Source organism: Leptidea sinapis, chromosome 23 (assembly GCF_905404315.1).
Source record: "Leptidea sinapis chromosome 23, ilLepSina1.1, whole genome shotgun sequence".
NCBI lineage: Eukaryota > Metazoa > Arthropoda > Insecta > Lepidoptera > Pieridae > Leptidea > Leptidea sinapis.
In genome coordinates, this window is record NC_066287.1 from 10,539,191 (window position 1) to 10,551,309 (window position 12,119).

At 35.9% G+C, this 12,119-nt stretch overlaps 1 protein-coding gene across 3 annotated transcripts; it reads left to right on the top strand.

The window, feature by feature from the left end:
* The first annotated feature begins 4,608 nt into the window (after positions 1 to 4,608).
* Positions 4,609 to 11,984, top strand: LOC126971226 (uncharacterized). 3 transcript variants are annotated; one of them, XM_050817404.1, is made up of 2 exons: positions 4,609 to 4,737; positions 7,151 to 11,984. In XM_050817404.1, exon 2 carries the CDS (start codon positions 7,151 to 7,153, stop codon positions 10,646 to 10,648), a length of 3,498 nt encoding a protein of 1,165 aa, XP_050673361.1. In that variant the 5' UTR covers positions 4,609 to 4,737; the 3' UTR covers positions 10,649 to 11,984. The 3 variants fall into 3 exon arrangements, with proteins under 3 accessions (XP_050673361.1, XP_050673363.1, XP_050673362.1); XM_050817406.1 differs by lacking the exon at positions 4,609 to 4,737 and adding an exon at positions 4,839 to 4,857; XM_050817405.1 differs by lacking the exon at positions 4,609 to 4,737 and adding an exon at positions 4,958 to 5,149.
* Positions 11,985 to 12,119: the final 135 nt, after the last annotated feature.

The window sequence follows — 12,119 nt, forward strand, 5'->3', positions numbered from 1 at the left end:
TATTTTTAAAATAATATTTTAGGGTCCTATAATGTAAAAATAACAGTCTTTATAAGTTCTTTAAATAACAGAAATTAACAATATTAGAATATACTGCAGAAACTAAGGTACATAAGCAACGAAACATTTTTATAAGAAAATGAAATTTCTAAAGAAAATGAATTTATTGTGAAAGAATATGATAATTTAAATTTAAAGTATGGCCTCCTCTGATATTCAGAACTTGTTGGCAACGACGAATCGTTCTGAATGATAATCCTTCAGCTGTTGGGTTGTTGTTACTCCGTCCAAGTCCTTCAAAACACGTCTCTGGAGCATGTCCCATGCGTGCTCAATGGGGTTAAGGTCTGGCGATTGTGCAGGCCAGCGCAATACCCGGACGTTCTCCGTTGCTAAGTATTGACTGGTTCGCCGAGCTGTATATGAACGCGCATTGTCATGCATTAACGTAAAATCGCAGCCAATGGTTTGTGCAAATGGATGGACATAAGTTCTGAAAATATCCTCAACGTAATTTTCAGCGTTCATGTTTCCATTTACAAAAACGAGCTCAGTTCGCCTGTAATACCATAACATAACTGTTGAGCCGCTGTATGGATGAACTTCCTGAAGGCACCTGAGCCTTTCAGTATTTCCGGGCCGATGGTACACTCGCACCCTTCTTGTATCAGGCCTAAACCCGAATCGCGACTCATCAGAAAACATAATTTTATCCCATTGTTCCTGGGTCCATGTTCTGCGTTCTCTACACTATTCATTTCGAAGAGCGCGATTCCCGTGACGTGTCGGTGGGCACCTGATGTGGCGTCGAGCTCGTAGGCCGTACTCATGCAGTCGATTTCGCACAGTTTGGGGACTTACATCAACACCACTTGAATTTTGTAGCCTCAAACTTATCTCTCGAGCGGTTAACATCGGCTGGCGTCTTGCAGTCAGTTGTATGTACCGGGGTCTCACTGAGTGGTTGTACTCCTTTTACGGCCTGAATGCTGTTCAGCGGGTTCCCTTGTATTATTGAAGCGCTGCCAAAGACGACAAATAACACTTCTATGAATGCCAAAATGCCGAGATACCAGCGGGCCTACCATGAACTCTTTTTCCGATTCAATTGACAACCTAAAATGAACTGCTTTGCTATTTCGTACCACGACGTGATTAGAGCTATCTAATTTAGGTTGACGTCAAATCAACTGATTAAATCGCGATGATGTGAATTGAATGTCAAAAATGATATCAACTGAATCGCAAACTGATTTAGTTCGTTCATTCATTCGTACCATGAGGTAATATTTCAACCTAAACTGGATAGCTTATGTGTCAAAGTGAGCGATTCGAAAAAAGTTCCTAATTCCTTAGAGGAAAGTGAATCGTGTTGTAAATAACTTTTAAAAAATAATGAAAACATACAGAAAAGGCAAATTTTATTGATGAAAGATGAGGTGAGAATACTTTATCGGACTTTTTTATAAAACAAAATACTGAAAATAAATACCAAAAATTTAAATACTAAAGACGAGGCAGTAAGGGCCCGGACGGCCTGTTCGCAATAACGAATTAAAAAAATGTACTCTGTGGTCCTGTAAAATCAAACAGAGAGCAAACGTGGCCCTAACGCATACGCGTGAAGATACACGTCACTCTTCTGCTCAACACCAAACCTGAGAACCATGGTTTTGAATTCTAGCAAATTTTCTACCCCTTAACTTGCTAGATATCAACCATGCCACTCTCCAAGATTCCTGAAGGGAATGCTTTGGCAATGCACACAAATCATGGACATTGTTGTAATAATCTGCCATATCTCCGCATGAAATAGCTTCGTTGGCAAGCTGGTCAGATCGTTCGTTTCCAAAAATGCCAGAGTGAGCTGGTACCCAGGAAAACACCACTTTATAGCCTCATTACATGTCACAAGGGTGAATCGATTTTGATAATTCTTTTTGAAGTGAAATTTCTTTTATAAAGAGCGTCACGGAAATTTGAGACTTTTTTTTTCAAGAAGAGGTGGTAGTTTTTGTTCAAAGGAGAGAGCAATTGAGGAAGAGTATATCTTACTCTCGGGCTTCCCTACTAGCCTTGTGTCGTGCAGGTTTAGCGAGCGGCCGCTAGTAAGTAGAAAATCTTCCCTACTAGTAACTTCCCTCGTATCGTACAGGTTTTTTTAAATCCAAGATGGCGCTGCGCAAATTTCTTATTTCAACAAAATGGATATCGAATGCGAGCATCTCGAGGGTGCAGAGAATGAATTTGAGAATATTTTTGAAATCCAAGATGGCCGCCGCGTAAAATTACGATTTCAACAACATGGATATCACATTCGAGGCTCTCAAGGGTGCAGAGCACGAATTTGGGATCATTTTTGAAATCCAAGTAGGCTGCCGTGAAAATTTATGATTTAAAAAATATGGATATTGAATCCGAAGTTCTCAAGGGTGCAGTGAACGAATAATCAATTTTAAATCCAGTGTCTATATGTGCCAATAAAGTGTCACAAAAATGTGGGATGTTTTTATCCAAGAATAGAGAGAGGGAGATTGAGAAAGGGCGAACGTATCATGAAGCACATGGCACCGCTAGTAAGTAGAATAACTTCGCTACTAGCGTTGTATCATGCAGGTTTAACGCGTGGCCGCGAGTAAGTAGAACATTTTCCCTACTAGAGTTATATCGTACAGGTTCAGCGCGCGGCCGTGAATATTAAAGGTAACACAGCAGCAGTTTTAAGCTTTAGCACTTTTTTAAACCTTTCATCAAGAATAATATATTAAATAAATCTTTACCCCCTTATTCATAATAGTCTGCTAACTTAAAGCATTGCTAATTCTCACTCTGTTTTTTTCTATTGACCTAAGTCAGAATGAGAAAAAACACTCCTAAGCGGCTGTTTAAAGTTAGCGGAACATTATGAATAAGGGGGTTAGTGTTAACAATCAATTTGTGTTTACGATTACTAATTATTTTGTAAGGTTTTAAGTTGAATATTAATATTTATCAAAAGTGATTCCGACTTAAGATCAACGTAGTATTTATATCGTATTTGGAGTTTGGATCTTCGCTGGATGGATTTGTGATGGGTTGTGAATTTTGCGATTTCAGTATTACCTTCTGACAGACTACAGAAAATTATTATATAACCGTATATTAATATACTTACCTTAACGCATAGAACACTTTTACTCTAACGAGTTTTAACTTGGAGTAAAGTTTCATGGTGGACGCAGTCAAATGCTTTGGACAAATCACAAAAAATGCCCAATGCATCCTGTGACTCTTCCCAGGCGTCAAAGATGTGCTCAATAAGTCTAGTACCCGCATTAATTGTTGATAAGCCCCTAGTGAAACCAAATTGATTTTTGTTCAATAATTTACAAAAATGCATTTGTAGCTGCTGAAGCAAAAATTTTATTAAAAATAGGCAGCGCTGAAATAGGCCTGAAATTAGCAGGGTCAAAGGAACTGTCCGATTAAAACAAAGGTATAACTTTGCTGTATTTCATGAGGTCAGGGAACACACCGTCATCTATGCATTCGTTAAATATCATTGCTAATTCAATGGTCCTATAATGTCAAGTATGTATTTTACAATATAAGTCGAATGGTCCCGTAGGCCTTTTGTATTTTTTAGGTTAATTAATTTGAAGATTTTTATTATATCGCTACCTGTAACATACTTAAATTTCAAATCAGTGGAAGATACTGGTACCTGTAATTTAAGCATATCATGTGCTGCTTTTCGTGAAGAGTTAAGATCTTTGGTCGTGATAATCGGGATTTCGGAGAAGTATTTATCAAATTCATTTGCAATTTCTATTTCCAAATTTATAACGCGATTACTAATATTTAAACAGATAGAGGTGTTACGGCAATTCGATCTACCAGTTTCATTGTTAATTACACTCCAAGTCACTTTTACTTTATTATTACTGTTTTTAATTTTATCTGCAATGAAACGTGTTTTCGCTTCATGACAAACTACAGAGCTTGGAGTATTTTTTTTAAATATATTTTTAAGTATTTTCTTAATACATAAGTTATACATATTTATATATTGTAATATGTCTGTGTGTTTTTTTAAGTCATTTTCTAATTTTACTAACAGCTGGTCTATTTGTTTCAGATTTAACATAAAATAATAAAACTGTTGTATATAAACACTCATCATTACCATTACAACTGGAATGCTATTCAACACCGTACCTTTACTCATTACTTGGTAGCCCACCTCAACCTGACATTGGCTCAGTTGTGGGGACCTATCCTTAAAAGCCACAATATAAAGAATAGAACCTTATTTACGTTTTCCTTCTGTAGACGAGCCAAATGTTTAGATTTTTTTTTTAATTTATTTAGTGGCACGGGATGCAAGTCCATAGGCCCCAAAGTTTAGAGCTTCTATCTTATTGCCAGTGTCAAAGTAAAGTTTGCACAATAAATTTACATTTTAATTTTTGGATGTATTTTATTCTATATTACAAAGAGAAAACTTTGTGCAATATTTATTTATCTGTATATAGACTAAACTTACAATTTTGAAATGATATTTTAGTGTATTTCAACACGCACACTGGAAAAGGTTGTTTTGTTGTTGGCAACACCATTGTTTACATTTTTGATCTGGAATAATTATATATCCGACTATATAAAATGCATAAATGAAAATGATTAGTGAATTAGTGATGGTATTCGCTATAGCCAAAGTCGAAAACTCGTTAGAGTAAAATTGTTCTATACGTTAGAGTAAGTATATTAATATACGGTATTATAATAATTTTCTTTAGTCTGTCAGTAATTCACTAATCACAAAATTCACAACCCATAGCAAATCCATCCAGCGTAGATCCAAACTCCAAATAGGATGTAAATACTACGTAATCTTAAGTGATCTTAATCTTAAGTCGGAATCACTTTTGATAAATATTAATATTCAACTTAAAATCTTAGAAAAATAATTATAATTCGTAAACATAAATTGATTGTTGACACTAAAAATTTATTTAATATATTATTCTTGATGAAATGTTTAAAAAAAGTGCTAAAGCTTAAAAATAGGTGCTGTGTTACGTTTACCTTTGTGCTACCATAAATAGTGCTAAGTAAAAATTTGTCGAAGAGATGCGATGAAATAATAATAACTTAGATCAATTTGAAAGTGAGTAAGTAATAATTATAAAAAATATCTAACCAAATTACCGGAAAAGATACGATATGGATACTATTGTAAAATGATAAAGGTGCTTTGCTTTTAGTTTTAATTGTCAATCTGAATCTGTATAACTGTTGTTCCATAAAATAGGTATTATAAAAGGTGGTTGGTGTCTTAATAGCCATACTACTAAATATATCACATCATTGCATTATAACAACTCCAGATTTTGCATTGGACTGTTTAATACCAATAAACCAACATTGAATTCCCATGTTTACTGTTTATTCTATATATATCTGAATCTACTTAAAATATCCGTAAAAAGATAAGAGGAGATAGTTAATAAACATAAAACCTTCCTTCAAATGTAAGATTTTCCTCACTCCCAACTCTGCATTGTATTGTATAGTACCATTTTGAAATTCCTATGTTAAGTCTTACTACCTATATCTTGTATATATCAGTAAAAGAGCATTTTGTATAATGAAATTTGTAATGACCTGCATTAGCATAAAGCTGAAACCATAAGCGAATGCTAGGTAGCTAGGTAGGTATCTCTTTTTTCATTTATTTTGATTATTAATTATAAACATTGCTTCTTGATGCCTAATATAAATTGTATAATATATATAAATCTCAAATAACCTGTTTTTTATTTCAAAATAGAAATAGAATTTTCAGTAATTTGCACACAAATTTATTTGGAAAAAGTATAACAATACAAAAAGCTCACAACAAATGGGAAATGATCAGGAATTAGATATTCTATTCTTCCTATTATGGTGTTCTGCAGAAGGGGCACCACAATTCAGCCAAAGTCACATTTCAGTAGACCACCAAGCCTAGAGTCTGTTTTTTTATCAGTGGTAATGAATTACTATTGCTTACAATAATGATTCGTGCCAAGCTTGTACAAAGTTATATTTTCTTATTATACCGGAAAGAAGTATACATGCTGTTAGATTATAAAGGACAAACACAGATAATATTACTTAGAAAAACATTTATTGTGCTTGTTATAACATGCGATATATCATAGCGTTGAAATGTTTGTATGGAAACGCCACAATGTCAGTCCATCTCGAAGCCTATCCAATTGCACCGGGGAGTCAGACAAGGCGATGTCGTATCGCCCAAGCTGTTCACCGCTGCGTTGGAAGATGTCTTTAAGCTTATAGACTGGAACGGACGGGGCATCAACATCAACGGCGAATACATCACTCACCTTCGATACGCAGACGATATCGTAATCATGGCAGAGACCATGGAAGACTAAGCCATATACTCGATGTCGCTCAGAGGGCAATGGCTCTCCATGGCTATGCTCGGAGTTTCCTTGCGAGATCGAATCAGTAATGAGGAGATCCGTAGGAACCAAATTTACCGACATAGTCCAAATGATTGCGAAACTGAAGTGGCAGTGGGCAGGGCACATAGTTCGACGAACAGATGGCCGTTGGGGCAGTAAAGACCTCGAATGGCGACCACGTACCGGAAGACGCAGCGTTGGTAGGCCCCCCACAAGATGGACCGGCGATCTGGTCAAGATCGCCGGAATACCTTGGATGAGGGCAGCGCAGGACCGATCGTCGTGGAAATCTTTGTGGGAGGCCTTTGTCCAGCAGTGGACGTCTTTCCGCTGATGATGATGATGTACACAACACTATTATAAGCATTTCGGTCAAACTCACTAGATTTATCGCGTGCGCCAGTCATAGTATGTCGGTGACGCGAACCCATAAGATTTTTCCCTTAACAAAAAATGCCCAATGCGGCTAAGGAGTGTTCACTTCAAAACCAAATTTTCGAATGGCTAGTTTTGATAAAAAAATATCTGAATTTTTCTTTCTATTATCTCACTTCTGATACAGAGACGAATGCATCGTCTCATTTTCTCACACCTTACCTTTCTGAAGTGTTGCACTGTTACTGGGTGTAAACTGTGCTTATGTTTTGTTTTTATATACTTTATAGTTGTTAAATGTTTTTATTTCTTCATTACAGATGGCATACAGCAGTAACATCATCCTAAGCGGTGACACACTAGGTGAACGCCATTTACACCTAAACAGACTCGTCAGAGAAACTAAAGATACAGGAAATGCAGCACTCATCATCAAAATCCACCCTGAAAATACAGTCATTGACAAAATTTTCAAAATAGATCTAGCAGTTAAAAATAAGGATGTCGAATATATTCTAAACACACTAAAGGATCGCGATATGCTTTATGTAACTAGAGCCCTCAAATGTGATTGGCTTTTATATGAAGAGTATAGTGGAATTATAAATCCAAAGAACTTAGAAGAAAATCTGTATGGAGAAATGATAAAACCAGCTGTTAATAAAATTAAACATTTCATCCAGATTAAATTGAAAGTTCCCGAACGATGTGAGGAATTTTATAAATATTACAAATCTGATTTTAATGAATCAATTAAATATATGAGACATTGTTCTCCTGAATTCATTGCCGAACAGGTTGCTGATATAATTGAAAAATTGACACCCAATCACTTAGAAATATTATGCAAACTTAATCCAATTGTTGGCAAATTATACTTTGATCTGTTGAAAGCAAATAGAGACGCGTTAGCACGATACCTAGAGAATGAGCAAAAGTATTTCGACAGTCTGAAATCTATTTTAAAATCTGATGGTAATTCATATTTAGATCTTGTGGAATGTTATTTTAATGTTGATAACTTCCAGCGTCTAAGTGTGTCATCATCTAAATTTATTATGCAAAACTATAAAGAAAGATTCATGCAAAAATGCGAGATGTACACTCTTCAAATTCTGAATATAAACGCGGTTGCACAATGTTTATCATCTGAAGAATGCCAAGAGCTCGTGTTGAAATTGGCCAGGTCGCAATACCTTGAACATTGGTTCTCGTATCAAGGAGTAGAGCCTCTTATTAAACGCATGAAGCCAGACGAACGGAGTGCCTTTAAAAAAAGAGTGTTTGTTGAGAAGAATGTTGGCGATAAAATTACTGAGTGGCCTTACCCTAAACCGATGCCACTCGAACTTAGTAATGATGATGATCATGTGTTTAAAGATGTAGAACAGGAACTTTATTTCGATTTTGAATGTGAGGATTTCTGTGGGAGACCGATGTTACGTAAACGTAAGTTTGCTGGTTACAGTGTTGCAATGAAATGTGGAAGTGGTTATGCTATACGCAAGACACCATTAGATATACTTTTCGATCGATATCGCTTCATTGGCTTTACTCAAGCTTTCAATGAACTCACCAATCGCCTGCAAGCCGAGAGTACGATACAAGGTAGGCAGAATATAATGTTAGTTCTTGTCAGCAAAAGCGGTGGCGTTATACAGCGAGTTGAGACATTGCTGAAGTTGCTTGTAGAGCGTCATATAAACGAACCGAGTAACTTACGAGCAGCCATTGTAAGGTCTCTCGTAAAACGGGTATCTTGCTGGCGATTACCTGATAACGTGTGGAGTCTTATCTTAAACTTTGGCCATGGGTTAGGTCTCGACGGAGTCATCGGTGAACTGCTATGTGTAGAAGGCCTGCATGCTTCGTTGCTCCACTATATAACTAATGGAATTTGTCCTCCAAAAATATTGATGGATTCTTATAAAAATAATTTTTCAACGTTTAAAGATTATAAGCTAAATACATCAGAGATATCGTCAATCGAAAATCATTTGCTGCCATTGCTTCTGCCCGATTACCCAAAGGAATTTGTAGATTTAGTCACAACATACAAAATGAAAGTCAAAACAGTGCCCGAGGCTGATCGTATACTGACAGAAGCGGCGCGAAATAATCTTGAGTTAATAAACAAATTATACGATAGTCGCATAGCTCGTCGTCAACTAATATCACTAACATTTCCAATCAAACAAAATGAGGCTTCATATATAAACGCTTTAAGACATGATGTTACTTTGTTGGACAATGGAGAAAGCTTTGCGAAATTAGTTACAAAAAAAACAGTAAACCATGACCGTTTCCTGTCGAGCTTGATGATTTATTTCGGCGAGACTAACGGCTTGGCAATGAAGCATTTATGTGCTTTAGAAAAAGTAGCCAATGAGAAGTTGAAGCCTTCATTAGCTAGGCCGTTGACAAAGTTATCTTCTGATCAGATGCTGCTGAAAAAATTGCAAAATCTGAATGTGACAAATAAAGAAACTCGCAGGTTCGCAGCAGCATTGAAATCCAATGCACATAATACGAGTCCATCTGTAAATATCGATACCGTTGACTGGCGTTTCATAGGCGCAAAAGCAGTCGCCAATCAGGTATTAGTTTGCGGAAGGAATGCTAAAGAAAATTATATAAAATCTTGTCTCAAATTGAACACAACAGCAAAATTGGCGCTGAAGGCTGCATTGTGTTCGCCTCTTGAAGTGGAAGCATTCAAAAATATTGCTCTTATTAAACCAGAAGTTGCATTAATGGTTGCCCTAAAGTGTTACTTCCAGAAGAGAGATAAGATGAATGTGGATGTTTGGGACATCCTTAAAGATTTACTCTTACATTTAGACACCAAAAAACTATCACCCAAACTACAAAGTAAACTTTGTCTGCCAGAAAAGGTTCCGGAAAACATCGAAGCTAATTACTTTTCTACAATTTACCAATCTTTTAAGAAAACAAACAAAGAGAAATTGTTTATCATACTTCCAAATATTGAGAAACATATTACCGATATTGATGATGACGTAGTTCGTGAAATCATATCTGACTTTATTGAAAAATGTACGTACAAAGAAAACGACAAAGACTTTACGAAGCCTGTGATTAGTAGGTATTTACGAATTATCGCAAAATATTTGCTATTATCGAGGACGGCAGACATTCAATGTTATAAAATCGAGAATGTTCTGCATCCGTTATTTGATCGAATGGAAAGTGTTTGGACTGAACGCGAATCGGATATATTAGAATATATTAAAGAATTCTTGCAGACATTAAAGTATACCAAAGCATTTATGGATCCACAATACGTATCAGTTTTTCCAATGTTTGAAAATCTTATATGTCGTCTTCAAAAAGTACTACCACGAGTAAAACATTTCGAAACCTACGTAAAAATACATTTAACAATGCTTTATTTCAAATCAATAAGGCACGCTTTATCAGAAAACAATAATTTATTTAGAGAAACAAACAAAACCAACGCAATGAAGGTTGTCGGATTTATCTTAGGAGAGAACATTGGAAGCGAAATTAAAGAGCTGGCAACAGAATACTTCGTTTCCATAATAGATGTGTACAAAGATGGCTTGTGCTTCTTTTTGAATGAATATTTCCCTTGTAACGAAGGAAGAAAAGTCTTTGAAATGTCTCTCATTAAGGGTATTTTGAAAAAAGATTACTTAGAAGCACATTTGTTAGCGCTGTTTGTTTTACAATCGCAATGTCAACCGCGCTATGAACACTACAGTGAAGTATATGAATACCTTAAACAGAGCAACTTCCAGGAAGTTCAATTCTTTATTAATAATGAAGTATATTAACATATGATAAACCTGTATTATATTAAAACGTATACGTCCACACTAAACTTAAGGGAGATTCATCGGCTACCTTCATGGTGTTTATTTCAAATCGCTGCTGGTGCGAATTGTAAAATTTTACTCCCATTATTTTACCGTAACGCGTCTGAACAAGTACAGTTAATATTTTGTCCAAAAGAAAACGTTGTAATTAAATACATGAATAATAAAACACTCAAATTTGGGAATATATTATGTATTATTTATTTAGTAAGTGACGAAAGATTGAAACTATAACATAAATATTTTATGGAAGAGGACAAACGTGCATAGGAACCTAACCTAGGTCACCTGACGGTATGTGATCACAGGCGCACACTCTTTCAAGACCGCAGCCTTTCTTAAGATACTATAACTTCATTCCACTGTTTAGTTGTACATGGCGGTTCCTTGTTAAACCGCACTCCACATATTCATATAATAAGAATGGTACCTTTTTATGTAGGTTTGTGGTGCAAAAGTGGATTTCGGCTGAGGAATCAATTTAAAAATTTGAACATTAGAAAAATTCCTTGCCATAGATGAGGTAGAAAACACTCAATGATGCGACATCTCTACGTAACGCCATTAATCAGAGTGCCTATTATATAATATCACTGACGATTGCGATGCAAGGTTCGAGCAGCTCGAATCGAGCTAAAGATTACTACTAAATAAAGTAAAAAAAAACGAGCTGATACTTTTACTGATATTTATCCTAAACACAGTTTCAGTTGACCGCGAAATCTCTCAATATTTCGTGACCGAGAAATGATTTCTTTGTTCTTATACCGCGCAATTTTGGAGTTAAATTGAACAAGGTTTGTTTTTCGATCATTCAGCGAAATTTTTGAGAACAGGTGGGGATTTCCGATTGTGCTAAGCCTAAGTGTTTATCGCGTATATTTTCCAATAACATACGCTTATCTACAAACATACTGGACTCGTTACCATTGCTGGCAGCACACCATCTCCTTCCATCTAACTTGTCGGAGTACCTACTTGTTTACTACTTACCGATGTACAGGGAATGCTAATATCCTAAACACAGGAAAACTTTATTAGTTAGAGCTCAGCCATGTATTCGTAGATTGTTCATAATGTAGACTACATACCTAATATCTGACAAAACAGCTTTTTGTGGAATAAGGCACCAGCTTTTATAAGCCTGGATTGTGTCTTTCTATTATGATTATGAGTGGGCATCACCAGACCGAAGCCGAGGTAGCCGGCGCGAGCGCACGTATCACGACATTAATTTAAATCTTTCATTTACAATATTGTTAAGTTTACAGAAATATATGTATTTAAAGATGGACTGAAGTTTTTTTTGTTGCATGAACAACCAGAGAGGCAAAAGTAATGAACTCCTTGTGATTTCTGTGGCAGTTAACCAGAATAATCAGGTCGACCAAACACCCAAACAAATTATTTAACGGTCTCTCCATGCTTG